Below are 20,750 nucleotides of genomic sequence, written 5' to 3'. Positions count from 1 at the left end.
ATTAAAGGTATCTGCTCGCCAATGGCAGAACACAAGATCAATTTCCATGTGGGTGAACTTCTTTATTTCCCAAAAACAGGCCCCTGCGGCCTCCTCCAGGTGGACGCATCTGGAAAGCCTCGGGTGGGCCAGAGGACCATGCAGGGTCTGTGCGTGTGGCTGGTTTCTGGTCCACTGGGCCACTCTCAGGTGGTCTCCTGCACCTTACTCTAGCTCTTGGCTCCACAATTCAGGCACACCAATTACAAGTCACTTTTGAAGGCTATTGCGCATGCGAGATGGGCTTACGGCCATGCTACCCTGACAACGCCCGATCTCGTCAGATCTCAGAAGCTAAGCAGGTTTGGCCCTGGTTAGTACTTAGATGGGAGACCGCCTGGGAATACCGTGTGCTGTCAGGTTCTCTCCCTGTCAGGAAGGCTATCCGGCGTAAAAGTGTGCCAAACAAATATGCGTTCATCTAAGATGACACACTGTGATGACCCCTAATAGGACAAGCCGAAAGGAAAAGAAGAAGTGCATGTGAGATGGTGCCCATTCACTTGCATGTGTCACCTAACCTCTGGTACTTCTTCACTTGGTGTGGGGCAAATCAACTATTGTGATAACTCATAATTATGCAAACTTCCCGAGTATCCCCTCATGTGCACTGTATTTTCAAACAGAATTTACAAAGGCACTCCCACCAATTTTAGTTGTACAGCTGGGATTACTACCTCTGTCCTGCATGTTTCCCCTCCTGTCCTTGTCCTGTCCAGTCCTGTCCTACATTGTACTGTCCTTCCTTTACAGGGTTATCACGGCTGCTCCACACAACAGTCAAATCTGTGTAATTGTACGAGACAATGTTTTATTTTCCCAATTTTTCTTACTGCTAATGTTCTGTCTTTGGTTATGCCCTCTTCCTATATTTTTGGTTAGTTATCTTTTCACTGTCTCTCCTTTGTTTTTCTGTCACGCCTTTTAAAAATTGGTTCTGTCCAACTGAAGTTTTCAATAAAAATCCATCACAATACAAAGAACCACCATCTTAAAAACTCCAGAGTAGCACGGTAAAACTGTTCTGGCATAAAAGGGGATGCAGATCTTCCTTTTTGTTTGCTCTAACAGCCAAATGGGATAAAAAAAAAAAAAGAGAGAGACTGGGAGGGTATTTACGTAAGGGGCAAAGATGGCACACACTTGAGATAAGATGTAGGTTTAATGTTGTTTAGCACTGCATCCAGGAAAACTGGGAAAGAGGACAGATTGGCTGATCTTATGAGATCGGACCTCGGGAGAACAAAGTCGAACGTAAACAAAAAATATGGCTGACAACAGCAATATGATAGTGTGTTTGTGAAGAGACAATCTGGCTCTGAGCAGTCAGTGAAAACAAACCTAATCTTTTTTTGGGGGGGCATCAACACATTTTAACGATTTGCTGGCGCGTGCATCATCAATTTAAAACAAATAAACGCCGCCCTCAAATATAAAGCTCCTTTTTCACATCAGGAAAAAAAAAAATCATGTCGTAAATGCAATCTTTCACACAGGGATATTCGTTAATAACTAGGAGCACTTGAGCTTTGATGATAGCCAAAAACAGCAGCAACACAGCATGTAAATAATCACTTGCATTACTTACAGTGTGGAGTCTTACTGCATATTGTACTGTAATGTAGTTACCAACGCGGTATTGATAATTATCATACATTTGAGGTGAAAATATATGGCCTTTGTAACCTCTTTTCCCCCACAGGTCGGTCCACTCCACAATGTTGTGTGCATCCGATGTGCAGTTGAGTAAATGCTCACAGCTTAGTCCAGAGTCCAATATTATGTTATGTTAAAAGTTGATGTCCAATTATAGTCCTCGTTTTTTACACTTGGTGTCGGTGAGAGCTCCGAAGGCCGGGCAGTGGGGCACTCGAGTATATCCCACTACACAACCGCAAATTATGAAATCTAGTAAATACAAAAGAAGAAGTGGCCAATTGCCTTTTTTTCATCTGTCGCTGTACTTACCTGAAGTGAAAATATAGGTGAGGGGAGGGTCTTTCTACAATTCTGGTAGCTGATGTCGAAACCGTAAAAGGGCCTGTTGGCTCACCATCTCTGATCTAGCTCATCCCAAAGGTGATTGATTGGCTTGAAGTCAAGTTTTTCCCACACCAAACTGATCCAGTCACGCCTTAAAGTAACAAAACTTGCTTTGTGCACTGAAAAGGGTCTTCCAAAAACTGTGCCCACAAAGATAGGAGCAAACATTACTTCAGTATGTCTTGATAACTTTGGCCTCACAGTTCTGAGGTCTTGGGTTCAATCCCGGACCCGCCTGTGTGGAGTTTGCATGTTCTCCCCGTGCCTGCATGGGTTTCCTCCGGGCACTATGGTTTCCTCCCACATTCCAAAAAATGCAACATTAATTGGTCACTCTAAAATTGACCCTGGGTGTGATTGTGAGTGAGGCTGTTTGTCTCGATGTGGCCTGCGATTGGCTGGCAACCAGTTCAGGGTGTACCCTGCCTCCTGCCCGTTTACAGCTGGGATAGGCTCCAGCACTCCCAGCGAACCTCGTGAGGATAAGTGGCAAAGAGAATGGAGAGATGGATGTCTTGATAAATACTGTAGATAAATAATTTCACCAACTAATGGGTCAGTCCAACTCCTAACTGATTCATTAATCAACAGAAATTTGTCGGCACAGGTATAACTATGAATGGCCGCCCTCCATTTGTGGCATATGAAACGCCTTGAATATAAACGCAATTATCAACTGCTTCCCATAACACCAATTTAAAACCCTCTTCCCTATAGCAACCAAGTTGTATCATCCCACGTCTTTCCAAACCAATGTTGACAGTACTTTCAAGCAAAAAAAAAAAAAGAAGACGATTCCGATTTTTAGAGAAAGAAATAAAACATCAAAACGCGCTGCTAATTTCACCACCCTGTCATCAATCTTTTGAAAGCAACGAGTCCTTCATTAGAAGCTCGAATGTGTGGAAGAGTAAAGCTGAGAGAGAGCTCACCTGAGGGTCTCGGGTAGGTGTACGCTGGAAAGAAGAAAAAAAAACCATCGGTTAACATATAGATATGTACAACACACAAGTGAAAACTCTACAGTTGGGAATTTGAATGTAAAATATGTCTCCAGAGTCTCACAAATCTGAAATTGGATCACCCTTATGAATGACATCACACAAGACTTCACAGTGTGAGAAAGGCTCACGTCAGTGAGAACAAAATATGGATGTCACGTTTTATATGGTACAAGAGTAACCTCTTTTTGCACTACTATGACAATCATTTTCTCTTTAAAATTGTCTGAAACGCAACTACCCATCCTCATTAATGATTGTTAAATATTATCTTTTTAATGTTTTATATTAACTGTTGTTACTTTTCTATATATATGACAGTCATAATGTTAAATGTCACTCAAACGATGTTCTTTTGAAATGTTTAATGATGTTAACTGATCTATTTCAATTATTCCTCATGAGAAAATGCGTTGACTGTATTGTAGTGAGCGTGTGTGTTGGGGGGTTTACAAATTTTGTGCGATTAAATAAATGCTTAATCAATGTAAAATTGTGCTCAAAAGTAACCTTTTAAAAAAGATACTATGTAAAATCGTGTTAAATGCTCATTTGTTTAATTTTAATTTGTATATGTAACTCCTCTATCCATCCATTATCTGAGCTGCTTATCCTCACAAGGAATGCGGGAGTGCTGGAGCCTATCCCAGCTATCTTTGGGCAGGAGGCGGAGTACCGTGCCTAACCCTAACCCTAACCCTAAATCAGCAAAACAAACAAAAAAAAGAAAGCCTTGTGACATATTGCGTTTGATCTTAGGGGATCCACTGTCTACAAATATGTCCGTGTATTTTTGTGTGAGCACTCACGCTCCGAGTACTGGATGGTGCGACTGACATATTCCCCCCTGCTGTAGGTGGTGAAGGGAGCCAGTCGGACCTCGTAGGAAAGCGGGATTCTCAGGTTGCTGATGGTGTAGGACATCAGCACCCCCTTCTCTGGCTCCTTGCCCTTGAGGTCGATCTGCCTCGCCAGCAGGTTCTGCTTGTTCTGGATCGAACGCACAGCGGTGTCGAGTGAGACAAAGCTCAGATATAATGTGTGCAAACATCTACAAGTGTGAACCAAAAAAAAAACTTCAAGCAAGCACAAATAGATTCCCATCGAGCACAAATGCAACAAATCTGCTCGAGACTGCAATGCCTGCACTGTCTGGAATACTGTAACATTTCCCCCCATATTCCCTCCTCTGCTGTCTTTGGATGTACTTTATGTTGGTGTCTTCTCAGTCCTTCCTTTAAAAAAAATCCTTTAATTTCAGGCTATGTATAAAACCACCTCGAGAGTGGAAATGTATCATGTGTCACTGATACTCGTATCTGCCAGCTACACAGGCAGCTGCGTCGGGACAAAACTAATAAGGTGAAAGAGGATACAAGGTTAAGCGTGACGTTTACTATATAAGCCACGCTATTCAAATACATCTATAACCACTAATGGAATCGTATTGATCAGCAAATCACATTTTACCTTCATATTTCTGTTCACGACCAAGGGGAATAGGTGCAAGTCAACCCTAAGCGTACTACTAGCATGGATGCTTTTGAGCCTCTTTTTATTATATTTTAATAGGATTTTGTACAAAACATGATGGAATCACTGGGAAATTGACATATTTTGCTGGTACACTTACCTGACTTGATTTTCCCCACAGTGAATGTAAAAAAAGTAACATTGGAAATATCTGAACATTTTTGAGGTACTTGGAGAAGCTTTAAATTTATTTTGATTAAAAGAAGTTATTGAATAAATTGTAAAATTACAAATGGTTACTTCCATTTCATTCATCTCTGACTTCTCGGATGCGACCCGATCCAGTAGGCGTGCAAAAACCTATCGGTGAACCATTAAAGCCCAAATGTGAAAAAAAAAATGACAATTTGAAAAACATTAATCCAGTGCGGCTTTTATCTTGTAAAAGTGAAGTAAATCAGGTTTGAGTGTGTATTTTTTTTGACGCCATTTTAATAGCACTTTTGCTGCGTTAGTCCACCCACGTCGAGAAGACTCCATTAGTTGTGTATCTGCCTGTGATCCGAGCTACTTAAAGACCTGACAGTGAGCTCTCTCTAATGTATTAGGTCAGCCACTCAACCGTGACATGCTGGTACACCCACAGCATGCCATTATCAGCGAAGGCCTGCGACAGAGGTGTGCGTGCGCGTGCGTGTTTGCATGCTTGTGTGTGAATGGGTTAAACACCTGAAAGTGCAGACTTTCCATACTGAGCAACGGAGAGAGAGTACATCATGCAACGCCGGTCGCTGTGCTGTGTGTTGTCCTACGCTTGCTATGCTGTACTTCCTTGTAACAATTAAAGGTACATTCAAAGTCGACTGCTCAAATAATTACAAGGAGGGCATTTGTGGAAAAAAACAAAAAAACAACAAGAATGTTTGGCTACATTGATACAGTATTTTGTTCCCCGCAGCCATGGTCGCAACACTATTACAGTATGCACCCAAAGTGTTTTAAAATATAGTTAATTTTTTTTTCCTAATGCTTCTGAGTGAGCATTTCTATCTATCCATCCATCCATCCATCCATCCATCCATCTTCTTAGCTGCGTATCCTCACGAGGGTCGTGGGAGTACTGGAGCCTTTCCCAGCTGTCTATGGGCAAGAGGCAGGGTACACCCTGAACTGGTTCCCAGCAGGGCACATCGAGACAAACAGCCGCAATCACACCTAGGGGCAATTTAGAGTGTGCAATTGATGTTGCATGTTTTTGGGGTGTGGGAGGAAACCAGAGTGCCCAGAGAAAACCCACGCGGGCATGAGGAGAACATGCAAACACCACAGGCGGGGCCGGGATTGAACCTGGGACCTCAGAACTGTGAGGCCAACCCTTTCCAGCTGATCCACCGTGCCACCTGAGTATTTCCATTTAAAAAAAAAAAAATAATAATAATAATAATTTAATAATTTTAATAGACTGGATTATTCTTCGATGGCTCAGCTAGCAAAAAGTGTTGGCCTCACAGTTCTGAGGACCCGTGTTCGATCCCGGCTCCGCCTGTGTGAATTTCGCAAGTTCTCCCTGTCCCTGCATGGGTTTTCTCCGGGCACTCCGATTTCCTCCCACATCCCAAAAACTGCAACCTCACTCTACTCTGAATTGCCCCTAGGTGTGATTGAGAGTGCGGCTGTTTGTCTCCATGTGCCCTGCGATTGGCTGGCAACCACTTCAGGGTGTACTCCGTCTCCTGCCCATTGACAGCTGGGATAGGCTCCCGCACTACCCTTGAACCTTCGTGAGGATAAGCCGCTCAGAAAATGAATGAATGGATGGATGCCTTATTCTTCTGTCATTTTTTTTTTGATGATTGCTTTTAAATGCTTTTAATTCTGTAAATCAGAGTGCGCAAGCCAAGTGTAAAACAATAAAGACAGGTCAGCGTGTTGTCTATGAGTTGCACTCTACACTGCAAGTACATTTGCCTTGCCTTGCCTATGCGTGATGAGACGGGATATCCCGAAGTCTCAAAGCCGCCCAATGGTACGGTCCGCGGTCCGTTCCAGGCTGTCCCAATCTGATGGGGTCCCTCACCTATTTTAAGTTTTTCAAGTGTTGTCTGTAGATCTAACAAGGACTCCGGGCATCTATGGAACATGTTTGGTGTCCCAGCAGAGTCAATAGAAGATCACCTCCCGGGGCCAATTCCATAATTGGAGTCAGATCCGGGGGAGTTCTCACACGACCCCTGAGTAAATGTAAGATAATTTTAGTTTTCTGTCAAAAACTGCAATTCACGAATCCATCTCTTAGGCGAACATGTGTTCTCTCACCCTCTCTCTCAAACACAAACATTCAACATTAAGTGTTATTCACTGGTGTTCCACATCACGCACTGCAAGTAAGTTAAACATCGCATAGATGTAGAGGAATTGTACAGAGTATGGTCACATTTCTTCATATGCTTGTCAAATCTCTGATAAATAGTTGAAAAATGTATTTAATCACCCCTCTGACATCATAAATGACACACCATGAAACGCGCACTGTAACATTTTTGGCTGACGCCATGGAAAAAATAGACTATGAAATGCGTATTGTCCTCTTTTAACAGATCCCAGGTCAGCAATACCATAAGAGTAAACTGTTAACATGCAAAAAAACATTAACGTATTCCCACGATGACAAATCTCCACTGTGGGCCACAATTGTCACGCTTCATATTTATATGAATTTACTTACTACCAAGGCTACCACCCAATCAGGATTTAGATGCACACGTCAAAGTAAAGTACCCCCCCCCCGTGTTCATCGATGTAAACGTTCATACATCGTATAAACAAACTGGCATAATAATGCGCTCCAGAGCTTGAATGAGAGGAAGTCTCCGTTGCGCAAAATAAATCTCTATTATTATAGTCATTTGTACAATTACCTTTTCATCTAGGACTAGTTCACGCTCATATATGCTCACACTCACAATGCTTTTCATCATCAATTTGAGATTGAAAAGGACATTTTAGGTTAAGTGACAACCGTAAACATAAAAGTCATACGATATTTTCTTGCTACTAAGCTGGGCGTTGACGACAATTACTTCAAAAGATTGCATGTCACGCATCAGGAAAAATCAATAACTGTCCTGCGGTTTATCAACGACATCTACAAACAGACACAAGACGCCTTCCTCACTAGAAACGTTCAAGTGCAAAACATTTCCATTCGAATGACCAAAGTGTGAAAGAGTAAAAAATTGTGGAGGGATTCACACCACGAAAACAATCGCGCATGGGAACTGAATATGTAATGAGAAAATGAGATGAGGCGGGCTCTTCAAATAATAAACAGTGTGAGGTTAATTATTCTCTCATCTGCTTTTAATGGATGTCTTTCATGACTTGATCCGGCAGTCTGCTGCGACGGGGCACGTGCACGTGAAGTCATTGTACGTGCGCGGGAACACACGCGCATGCATGCGACTTGAATCTCTGCGGGTTCTTAAGAGAGATTAGAGTTCACGTCTTGGGCTAGATAAGGTCCATATATTATGGTGTCGTGAAATTCAATGTACACCTCTAATTCATCATGATTTTATTTCTTTATTTATTCCCTCAAATTTCTCATATATATGATAATGGGAAGTGTGTTTGTGTGAGTTTGTGTCAGTGGGAGGACCAGCTGTTTGTGTTGCAATGCATACAGTGATTATTCTAAACGATGGACGAAGGGAAAGAAATTCCAAACATACGACCGTGAAAGGACACGTGTAAGTAAATTGTTATGGAGGATCTAAATCATGGGTGTCAAACTCAAGGCCTGAGGGCCAGATTTGTCCCACCACAGGATTTTATGTGGCCTCCGAAGGCAAATCACGTGTGTCAGCTTCCATGATTCTTGTTAACCCATTCGTGGCCAGCGTCCCATTTTTGAGACATCATGATTTTCAGGCATTATCTCCTTCTGTATATCAAAATATTTAAGTGTTTTAATCTGAAATTATAATTTGGTATCAGGAGAGGATAACTCATCGGTCAAAGTTAGCAGTTAGATTTTTGGGATGAGATTATAAATTGGTAAAGTTATCATATAACTTAACCATAAACGAAAAAGAAGTGTTATTTCCTTGATTGTGGCCTGTTTGGAGACTGTTATCTCAATAAGGCAAAAAATTGCCACCCTGCCCATGAATGGGTTAATATCTGCACATATCATAAATAACACAAGCAAGCATTTTGGGGGTATCAAACATCAAAAATTGTTGCAAAACCCATTACCCTTGATTTCTGATTCCAAACCTAGTTCATAAATTTGATGTGTAAATAAGATGAGGCAATTAAAGATTTTTAGGGTTTAATCATAACGGTCCTCTGAGGGAAACAAAAATGAGTTTGACACCCTAGCTCCATTCATTCATTTTCTTAGCCGCTTATCCTCACGAAGGTTCAAGGGTAGTGCGGGAGCCTATCCCAGCTGTCAATGGGCAGGAGGCGGGGTACACCCTGAACTGGTTGCCAGCCAATCGCAGGGCACATAGAGACAAACAGCCGAACTCAAAATCACACCTAGGGGCAATTTAGAATATCCAATTAATGTTGCAAGTTTTTGGGATGTGGGAGGAAACCGGAAAGCCTGGAGGAAACCCATGCAGGCACGGAGAGAACATGCAAACTCCACACAGGCGGGGCCGGGATTGAACGGGATTGACGCCTCTAAATAACATGTACAAGTAATTCTGACCCACCATGAAATCTGAATACTATTGTGTAAGTAGTAAAGCAAGAATTGCTATCTTTTGTGTGTCTGACAAAAAAGGTCCTTGTCTGCTTTGAGCACACATTTGAGTTTACTCAGCAAAATGTGATGATGAAAACAAACAAAAGTCGGTGTTGTTCCCCGCCCTTCCCAAAAAAATTTTCTTAACAATACAAAACAATCAGTAGCTGAAATCCGTGCCGCATGTGGGTGTTCACAAGTTAGTCAATTCTACAGTAAAGTCGTCTGCTCGCCGTCTGATGTGAGTTCCAAGGTTTTCCCGTCTCAATGTGTCCCCTGAGAGCCCCACATCACCGAGAATGTGCTAAAAAGATGGAGTGCCGAGGCATTAAGAGGATGAGCCGCAGAAAGGGTTGCCGTAATAGATGGCTTGTGAAATTGATATGGTATTACTTTCCAATGTTCTCTTACTCTACTTAATCGTGGAGAGGGCCGCCGAGATTTAATATTTTCTTTCATTTCCATCCCATTTCTTCCCTTTCACACCCTGTTGTGGGTTTTTTTTCTGTCTCATCTTCATGCTCACCAATCACACGTATTCATTGTAAAAAAAAAAAAAAATAAAAATCTGTGAAGAAAGTACTGCAGAGGTTTCAAAGTTCAAAGTTCTGACAAAAGATTCAGAGGTTATTATTAATGTGCATTTGGTGGTAGTTTGTTAAATTTACAGGGATCATATCCATTTTTTGATTGCCTTACAGAAAAAAAAAGGCAGCAGTTTGGTTAAAAAAAGTCCACATTTCATCCTACAAGAACTCAACTGGACTGTTTCATCAGGGTAAACAAATAAATGTTTACTCAAAACCATTTGTGTCATTAACTTACCTTAAATGTTATTTTACAATGATTACATACCATACTATTACATTTAGTTATATTTTGGGGACATATCTGAATTTGAACATTTAAATATTTTATATTCTCAATTTGACATTCTTGCTTCGAATTTTAAAAAATACATCAAAAGTTGCACTGGAGTTAATCTGTGCTTGAATTTTTTTTTTGTACTTAGTACTTGCTCAAACTCGAGCAATTAATTGGAGGGCTACCAAAGTAACAGTACTTATACTTGAGTATTATATAGAACATTGACAAACGAAACGTAGGCTCCGTGGTGGGCAACAGAAATGATAAAAGATATTTTTTGGGGGGGTGGGTGTGTAAATTTTAGTTCTTTTTTCTTTGTAGGAGAAATCGCAGGGAATATGACAAATAAAGGAAAAGGTCTGAGACACACAATGAAATTGGAATCTAAAGGAAGGACACACAGCTAATTCTTCTGTTGCAGAGCCTTATTTCATTTGGCCAACATTCTATTATTTCTGGGTGAATCAGCTATTCAGTTGCACAAAACCAAGCTTGCACAGTCTACATTCGGGCTCACAAATGCGTGCAGACACACACAAGTACACGCATACACACTGCACAAGGGCAGTCTTGAGGATTCAGTTAAAAAGGAAAGTGAAAATAAACTGCTAATTACTGTTGTTAAAAAATGTAGCCACAGACAATAATATTTGTGCTATTTTCTCATAATATCCATTTAATTTAGGACTACTTTGTGTGTATTTTTTAAAATTTTATTTAACGGCAAAGTGTGGCCCTCATAGTTCTGAAGTCCCGGGTTCAATCCCGGACCCGCTGTGTTGAGTTTGCATGTTCTCCCTGTGCCTGCGTGAGTTTTCTCTGGGCACTCCGGTTTCCTCCCACGTCCCAAAAACATGCAACATGAATTGGACACTCTAAATTGCCCCAAGATGTGGTTGTGAGTACGTCTGTTTTTCTCCATGTGCCCTGTGACTGGCTTGCAACCAGTTCAAGGTGTACCCCGCCTCCTTCCAGTGATAGCTGGCTTAGGCTCCAGCACTCCCCGCGACCCTCGCAAGGATAAGCGGCTAAGAAAATGGATGGATGGATAGATAGATGTTACCTGCTTGTTCTTGGATCGAAAAGGGCTATCAAAGGAAAATAAACTCATCGACAGTCGTGAGCCTCAGCAGAGAGGTGATAAAAGAAAGAAGTGCATGGCGTCATTGTTCATTCAACTCAAGTCCCCCAATTGATTAACTACACACTTAGCCTCCCGGAGCACTTAAAGGCCCATGGTTGCTTTGCATGCATACAGAAGTGCGCCCAAGTGCTCCACAAAACAAATCCAAGTGTGTATTTATGCGTATTGCATCGTGTTTCACAAGTTTCTCCAGGCAACCATTTTCTATCCTGACTTTGGTTGAGAAGTGAGTTACACTCTGCTGGGTGGGGCAAATTGGCATCCGCATTGGTTCTCCATTAAAAATGCTGGTGGGGGACGGTGGTGCATCCTGTCGCTCCTTGGGCCGTTGCTCCGTCCTCCTCTTCTCTCCGGTCATTGGGTCCAAACGCGTTCGTCTCCCCCTTTTATCTTTTGGGGTGCGGGTGGTCCCCTGCCGAACTCGGGGACTGCTTTGTGGTTTTGTCACTGAGCGGTTTGGGGACAGATCCACGTCATACACTCTGGGGTGGGTAACGGGCACTGGCTAGGATGGATCTGGTCCATTTTGTAGCTCAGTTGTTTAGGGATGAGTGTACTGAATGCTGAGCTGAAGTCTATGAACATAAATCTGACATATGAGATAGAGTCCAGGCATGTGAGGGCAGGGTGGAGGGCTTTGGAGATAGCGTAATCCAATCCAGTTGGACCGATATGCAAACTGGAAAGTGGTCCAGCTATATCGTCAGGTCTAAAAGCTCTGTCGTGCTTGCTTCCCCTCCTGTCCTTGTCCTGTTATATATTGTCCTGTCCTTCCTTCACAGGGTGTATTACTATTGCCCCATACAACTCTTGATTCTGTGTTATTGTAATTGCGATATATTGATTCACGTTCCTTATCTTTCTTACAGCTAATATCCGATCTTTTATTGACTTCTCTTATATTGTTTAGTTATCATTTCATTTTCCCTCACTTTTGTTTTTTCTCTAACTCTCCTTTAAAACTGAATTTTCTGATAAAAATCCATCAGAATAAAAAGAACCACAGTGACATCTGAAAAGTCCACTGAGGTACAATAAAACTGTTCCAGCATAAAAAGGATACAGATCTTTCTTTCTGTTTAACCTAACAAGTACAACAGGACCAAAAAAAAAAAAAAAAAAAGAGAAACGAGGAACACTGGACAGATTACCAGCCAATCACATGGCACCAATGTTCCCTCTAAGCTCCGCAACTGTGCATTTACGCATTTGTCGCACGCTCTCAGTGCAGATGAAAAGAGATCCAGCGCAGTGAACTATAGTCTGATGTTTTTTTTTTTTTTTTTTTAAATCACGGCAGCACAATGGCTGCTGTCCAGCCACACCGGGCCACACACTATTTCCCGTTTACCTGACTCTGCCCCCTCCGCTCTTAAAAGGGTAATTACAATTGGTGTGTAATGTTAAAATTCCACCTTGGCACAGCCTGATCGAGGATGAAAGCACAGATGATACAGTGCCTGAAAAGCAAATTCTGTATTTTAAATATATTAAGCAATATAACATTAAACCTAAAACTGTTTGGGAGCATCATTCAGATTTCTTTGCTAAAGATATTCTGCAAGCAATAATTCAGTTTTACACCAAGAAAAACAGACGGGATATCATTGTGGATTAAAAAAAAATGAAACAAAATTGGAAGCGACATTTCAAATTTATAGTTCGTAGTTGGCTTGGATTGGTTAGTAATGTATTGTTTTTGTTTGTTGATATTTTCAGTGTAAGTTTGCAAAAACACAAAATTGTTCTTAAAAATGTTCTGATAGGAATGTAAATGCTGTAATCTGAACCTTTTAAAGAGCCATGTAACTTCAATGGATGACACTGATTGACCACAGTATGTACGTCTGACGTTGGTCACAGTGGTCAAAGGGAGCGTTCACGACCTGAGTGTGTTTGCTCAGACACGTCAAAAATTAGAGGGAACGTTGCATGGGCCATTAAGGTACAGTAACAACAATTCACATCACTGAATAATTTTGTCTTTTTTAAATTAACAAAACATATGTGCATATTACAGTATTGAAATGTGGAAAGATGATTGAGAACCTAGAAAAAAATCCAGGTAAGCAAAGGGATATCACACAAGCATCCCACAGAAAAGCCCAAGCCAAGATTCGAACCCAGAACATCTCCTAGTGAAATATTAACCGCAGAGCACAACTTTTCATCCATTTCATGGGTTTCTTCTGTAAGTAACTGCACGTTAATTTACCTTTCGGACAACAATCCAGTAGCCAATGATACGATCTGTGGCGTCGGGGTCTTTCTGGGTCCACTGCAGGTTGTAAGAGTAGTTGTTCCCTTTTAGAATCCTCACTGGATTGGGCGTGTCAAAGTAAAATTCAGCATCATAAGGTTGTGCTGGAGGTGCATTGAAAGGAAACAAAACAATGTTGTCAATAAAGACAACGATTTTTGTCACAATCTCTTCTTGCTCTTGCTTCGCATTACTTCATGAGAAAAAAAAATTACTTGAGAGGGTGAAAGTTGACAATGAAAAAAAAAGTTTCCCGCATATCTGAATAAAGGAGTTTACACGCAGTGGAAACTCTCACGTGGAAATGTCTCGACGTCTTACGATTGAAGGTTTTAATGATTATTTATTATATATGTCAAAAAATAAAATAAATAAAAAGGTAGCTATGGGCCCTACCTAAAAAAAATATAATATTCCCCTGTATCGATAATAAAAGTTGTACTCTAGAGTGCATTTGTTTTGCATAATTCCCCATGAAAATGAAACAGTCAACCAACAGATTTGATAAATTTCCTGCTCTGTATTGGTCTTTTAAAAAAAAAAAAAATTCTCAGTAAATAAACCATGGCAAAATGTAGATATATTCATCGTGTATAATTTATTGCTCATATAATTCAGGAGTATTTGTCACTCCATTGTCATTCTGTTTTTTTTTTCGTTTTTTTTTTTTTAACTCACCTGAGACATTAAATCTGCACGTGGATGTTCCTGCACTATTGGTGACTCGGCACTCATAAGAGCCGTTATTTGCCGGGTCCAGTTTAAATTTCAGCTCGGGGGTCTCCTTAAGGTCCAGCATAGGCACATGGAGAAAATCACCGTTGCGGTACCAGCGGATGTCTGTGATACGCGTCGGGTTGGCGCGCAGCACAGCACATCTGAGATTCACCATCTGATAGTTCCTTGCACGTCTGTCCTGATAGACTGGGTCCAGAATGGGAGGAACTGAGAAGACAACAACAACAACAATACAACTTTGAGTCCCTTTGAGTAATTTAGACTTGTAGACATCAAAGTTTGAGTTTTAACTGTACAGTATGTAGTCCAATTTATGAGTACTTATGTGAGTTATTCAAAATGGACTTCTCTACAAAAGGCAGCACAGCGCACAAGTGATTAGCACATCTTCGTTTGTGGTACGAATCCCGGCAACATACTTTAAGCCTTTGCTGTAAAATTGGTGGTCGAGTATGATTGTGTATTTTTATAGTATAGTGTCATTTTAAGAAGTATAATGCTCTGTGGAGGAAAAGCAAAAAAAAAAAAAAAAAAAAAACACCACCCTTCTGTAATCTGTAATTCTGTGTTGCATAAATAGAGGGACTGATCACCACTATTGCGTTCTTCCCCCCAAAGAACAATTTTCCTGACAGCCAGCAAGTTAGACAACTTCAATTCGTCATCTGTCACCTGAATAAAACTTGACAGTTTGGTGTCTGAAATTGATGTCACTTTTTTTTTCTACGTAATGCATAGAAATGACATTTTGCGTTGGCTCCATTTAGGGCTTAACAACTGCCCATGTTTAACATCTGTGTAAAGGTTTGGTCAGCATCGAGAGACGCATGCCTGGGTGCTATCTGAGAGTCCATCCAATTCATCCAGTTTTTGATCCGCTCATCCTTACAAGGGTCACGGGAGTGCTGGAGCCTATCCCAGCTATTATCTGGCAGGGGGCAGAGTACACCCTGAACTGATTGCCAACTAATCGACCAGACCACATGGATCACACCTAGGGGCAATTTAGAGTCTCCAATCAATGCATGTTTTTGGGATGTGGAAGGAAACCGGGGTGCTCTGAGAAAACCCACACAGGCACGAGGAGAACATGCAAACTCCACACAGGCGGGGCCAGCATTTGAACCCGGGTACTCAGAACCGTGAGGCCAATGTTGCGTTGTCGTGCCGCACTATCTGAGAGTTGTTTTTGTTAACTTTTTGGTGTCGTGTTTTTCCCCTTCCCATGTTTTCAATAAACGTGAAATAAACAGACGAATGAGTGAGGTATTGGAAACCATTATGCAATGCTGCATCTTCCCCTTCCTGAGCCATAACCTCATCATGGTGGATGGGATATCTCCAAATTTCCAGGAAACCCAAACCCATTTCTGCTATTAACTTATGCTAACCAGCCTTAATTAACCTCCCAGCAGCCTGCGTGTCTTTGTGGTTAATGACCGACTAGCCGCTGCTGCCCCAAAGTTACCAACGACACAACACAAGCAAATTAGTCCGTCTCAAATCACCAAGCAGCTAGTTCACCCCCGGCTAATCATCTGCATAATAGAGACGCTGCTAATGGCGGTATTGCATTACTAACGGCAATGAGATTGTGTGTTCAGGGACCCGGGGGTGAGGCAGACTGCGTGGCTACAGTACATTATGAGTCGCGTTTATCAGATGCAGGTGTAATTATAGTCTGGAATGGAGAAAATCATCAGGCAGTACAGTCTGAAAAGAGATGCACAGATCAGTGCAACCAGCGAAATACAAGAGGACTCACTGCTATTAATTCATAATGAGGACCTGTTCAAAACAGCATGTGAGTACATAATGGAGCAGAAACCGTACTATGTGACTGCGCTGAGGGATAACTGAGCAGTGAAGGGTCATCCTGTAATCTTGTGGACGAGTGTACGGATACATAGACAGAGGGACATATAACATGCATACTAATGATATCAGACTTTTGGCAACGTGACTACCAAGGGCAGAGCAGGTAAAGTGGAGAAGAGGAGGTAGTGAAAAGGAGGAGTTCGTTTACATGAAGACCCTTATGTGATACATTTTTACAGCAAACTAAATTCAACACATGAGACAGCGAAGGTTTCTATCCACTTCGGGCCGAATCTAACTTGTTCTCCTTACGCAGGTTGCACAAGTTTGTTTTGTTGAATGCAAAAGTTTCCTTCCCCGGTCAGCAACACCTATCAAGGCTCACGCTTACAGTAAACAAAGTAAACATCAATTGAGAGAAGAAGGTGGCATGTGTGTGTGGACGCAGTGACGAGGCATGACAAATAGAAAGAAAGGAAGGAGGAAAACGAATGACAGGAAAAGTGCAGCTTGAAAGCCGAGCTGATGATTGAATATGAGCAAAAGGATGCAGAGACGGAATGACCGGACAGAAAGAGAGTGAGAGAGGGAAAGGGGGAGAGGGATCTTCCCTCTACCTACCTGATGGATGATGATGAGAATAGCAATGAGGAAGAAGAGCAAAGTGGGATGGAAAGAAGAATAGCATCCAAAGAAAATAGAGTGCGGAGGGGGGGGGGGTGCCAGGACAGCATAGCTACTTCATTGCCATAAAAATAATGGCGGTTTTTTTCCCCTCGCATCGATTGACAATGCTACAGGGACAAACAAAAAAAAAAAAATACAGTATAATGAGGCACAAATTAAGAACAGTGTGAAATGGATACAGATCTGCTTTCCAACATTTTCCTCGCTTGTTGTAGCGTTATCTACCCTTCTTGGTTGGTGTGTTTTCCATGACTATAACCTGACTATAACACTTTTTTTTTCCCCTTTAGCGCTTTACCATCTATCCGTCGACCTTCCCTTATGCCAGTTTTCCATTTCAGACTCTCTGTTTTTCGTTTACACGCTCTTGCTGGTGTATGCGTGTGTCTCATCTCTGTGTTTCTTTCTTCCACCGGGGAGGGGTGGCCACCTGGTCCATTAATCAGACTTGGCCAGCGCGGACAGCAGGGCTAACTCAGTGTTACCCTTCCGCCCCGCTTGCTGCAAATCTTAGTGGAGGAAAGGCGCACAATGGAATCTGGTGATTCAAAACTACTTCATTCGGCTCTGGGTATATCATAATAACATCATATGTGATGTTTCTTTTATACGCAGCATTTAACTATACACTACTTTGATTACTGCACCTTCAGGAGCGAGCTGATTGAAATAATTACAGGACAATAAAAGCACTTCGACAAGAGGGGATGATAAATGGAAGCGAAAACCAAAGGTGCAGAAAGTCTGTGCTTTGATGGGTATTAACACAGAAGGAGCGGCAAACAGATTTGGGAGAATATTAAATATACTACACATAAATATACTACACCTACAAATTCTTTTTTTCTGGATGGAATTATATATGTATTAAAAAGATACACATCAGCACATGTGGTCTTGTTAGCTTTGCATTGACTTGTTTTTATCCTAGGACCATCCATCCAGCCATTTTCTTTGCCGCTTATCCTCACGAGGGTCCCGGGGGGTGCTGGAGCCTATCCCAGCTGTCAATGGGCAGGAGGCGGGGCACACCCTGAACTGGTTGCCAGTCAATCCCAGGGAACATTGAGACAAACAGCCGGACCCACAATCACACGTCGGGGCAATTTCGAGTGTCCAATTAATGTTGCATGTTTTTGGAATGAGGGAGGAAACCAGAGTGCCCGGAGGAAACCCACGCAGGCACATGCAAACTCCACACAAGCGGGTCCGGGTTTGAACCCGGGACCTCAGGACTGTGAGGCCAATGCTTTACCAGCTGATACACCGTGCTGCCCATCCTAGGACCAAAAGTTGACTATTCTCAACAAGTCAAATCCGCTCAAGCTAGGTTGAGTTGTAAGGTAAAAATATTCCCATCAACACTCACATTGCACATTGAGCTTGACCTGTTCCTCTCGCCGTTTGATGTTGAGTCCATTATAAGGAGCAGTCTGGCAGCGGTAAACCCCCATCATGTCCCGGCTTATGTTCTTCAACCTCAAGCGGCCATCGGGCGTCTCCACCACGGCCTTGCCAGACGGCATTAGCAGGTCCTTTTCCGTGCGGGACCAGAGGATTGGCGGTCGTGGTTTGCCATCCATCACTAAGCAGACCAGCTCAGCTGTCCCGCCTTCTCGGGCACTAACCACATCACCTTCTGGGGGGACTGCCAGGATTGGTGGAGATACTAGAAATGGGGAACGATACAAAAGTTTGAACATACATCAATAGGGAGGCTTATGATTTAATATGCAATGCGGGTACAATAGATAGGATATGTGAGAGGGTAAAAGGTCAACGTTGATATAAAAACCACAGATGTCAGATGTCTGACAGTTAAGCCTGAAAACAGAGGCAGATGGTGAATAAAAAGGTATGAAAGAAACCGACGTTAACAAGGCCAATTTTATTGAACAATCACATCGGTTTAATGCAACAAGGGAACCGTGAAAACCAATGGCCGCTCAGTGTGGAGTGCTAACATTGTGGCTAATTACACGAGGAGTAAAGTAAAGTAGATACTTGTTGGCATTAAGTATCGTATAAATGGGACAGAAAAAGGGTCAAAAGGAAAGCGCCAGTGTGGTTCTTGGCATAGATCTGCCAATAGTGCGATTCTTCAATTCATAACCAGGTGAGTTGTCCACTGGAAATAAAGAAGTGTTTCTCCCCCAATAGACATCCAACATCATGTTTTCTCAAGTGACCTTCATTCCCATATTTTAGATGTGTGATCTTAACTAATCGCCTGGTGAGTTGTCCACAAACAAATAATTGGAGCTTCGGTCCACACATGGATGTTGGTCTTACTTAGTTTTAAATTCCATTTTCACTCGACAAACATTTTGTCGAATCTGATATCAACTAAAAATGGCTAAGATGTAACTATACAAGCAAACAAATGGACGTGAGGTTTGTAGGTCGATAGATAGACGGTCCAGGAAGCTAAGACCTGTCTGACTTTGTACAATTAAAATCCTCCTTCGTAATAAACACCAAGGTCCTATAAGCATATGATCCCCTCTGCAGTTGGCTAAATAAACATTACTGATTACTACATGAAGAATTATGATCATATAGATCAGGGGTCACCAACGCGGTGCCCGCGGGCAAATGATAGGCCACAAGGACCATATCGGGCACCCGCGAGGTATGTTCTAAAAATAACATGGGCCACAAATTGTTACGATTATTTGTGATTTAAATTCTGAATCTGCCTTGCTTGTGAATAAAAAATGTTAAAATACCTGTAATATCATTTACTACAATCAATTAAAACAAAAATATTTGATGTACGTGTAATGAACTGAGTCTGAAATTTGCCGTAAACAGGTCACGTAGCCCTTCATACGATTGGTGCTCACGAAGTAGCCCTCAGCCTGAAAGAGGTTGCCGAGCCCTGATAAAGATCAAGCAATTTTTTGGGGGGGTTTTCGGTGGATTTAAATCTTGGTGGTCAGGTATTGCGTTTATTTTCTCGGTACTGTCTTGGAAAAATGTAAATGAGCTGATATCAACTCTTACTGTCTTTTTACGTATTCCTAAATGCAACATTTTGAGGGAAGAAATGACTTCACATTATCTTTTCACATTGTCTTTGAACTGACATACTTTTGAAAATGTGCAAATATGTGAGACATATATAGATATGTGAAATAAAACAAAGACAGAAAGATCTCACCACTGTTCTGGGAGATGTTGACATCTACTCGGAGCTCTGGCACGCTGCTGCCCGGGAAATTTGCCACGCAGCTGTAGGTTGCCAAGTCTCGGAATTTCATGTCCACGATCTCCAAGCTGCTTGTGCCCGGCGCCATATCGGGGTCACTGCGCAGCAAGATCAGGCTGTCGGAGTTGAAAACCAGCGCGCCGTTCTTGTACCAGGTATAGTTGACCTTGTCCTGAGGGTTGGCATCAACGTGACACGACAGCTTGAGGTCTCGACCCATTTGGATGGTCTCGCTGTCCTTGTTGGAGTCCGGAGTAATTTGGAAGGTCAGGTTGCTCATTGCTGCGTCAATAAGAGAGAAAGGCTGGTTAACTGGAAGCGGGTTAGGTTTCAAAACATCCATCCCTTTTCTATACCGCCTATCCTCACAAGGGTCACGGCTGTGCTGGAGCCCTATCCCAGATAACATTGGGTGAGAAGCGGAGTATACCCTGAACTGGTTGCCAGCCAATCAGATGTACCGTAGTTTCCGCACTATAAGGTGCACCTAAAAACCTTTAATTTTATCAAAAGCCGACGGTGCGCCTTATATATGGATCAATATTGAGCCATCAGTGCAGCTCTATCTAATGGATGCATAAACGTAACCCCAACCTTAACTGTGGTGTCTATTCTATACGCCTTATAATGCGGTGCCCCTTATATATGAAAACAAGTTTTAAGATAAGCCATTTATTGAAGGTGCGCCTTATAATGCAGTGCACCTTATAGTG

General features: G+C 42.1%; 1 protein-coding gene and 1 pseudogene across 6 annotated transcripts in view; one reads left to right on the top strand and one right to left on the bottom strand.

The window, feature by feature from the left end:
- LOC133498056 (MAM domain-containing glycosylphosphatidylinositol anchor protein 1) overlaps window positions 1-20,750 on the bottom strand; it is a 237,294-nt gene that overhangs the window by 37,136 nt on the left and 179,408 nt on the right. For all 6 annotated transcript variants that reach the window (XM_061814455.1, XM_061814456.1, XM_061814458.1 and 3 more), the window contains 6 exons: window positions 19,990-20,319; window positions 18,196-18,495; window positions 14,262-14,528; window positions 13,539-13,687; window positions 3,893-4,073; window positions 3,015-3,038 (listed from right to left, as the gene is read on the bottom strand). In XM_061814455.1, the coding sequence (XP_061670439.1) occupies window positions 3,015-3,038; window positions 3,893-4,073; window positions 13,539-13,687; window positions 14,262-14,528; window positions 18,196-18,495; window positions 19,990-20,319 (1,251 nt within the window). The remainder of the gene's footprint in view (window positions 1-3,014; window positions 3,039-3,892; window positions 4,074-13,538; window positions 13,688-14,261; window positions 14,529-18,195; window positions 18,496-19,989; window positions 20,320-20,750) is intronic.
- Window positions 283-401, top strand: LOC133498709 (5S ribosomal RNA; annotated as a pseudogene).

Source organism: Syngnathoides biaculeatus, chromosome 3 (genome assembly GCF_019802595.1).
Source record: "Syngnathoides biaculeatus isolate LvHL_M chromosome 3, ASM1980259v1, whole genome shotgun sequence".
NCBI lineage: Eukaryota > Metazoa > Chordata > Actinopteri > Syngnathiformes > Syngnathidae > Syngnathoides > Syngnathoides biaculeatus.
Note: the sequence above shows the minus strand (reverse complement) of the source record. Positions and strands in the feature narration are given on the sequence as shown.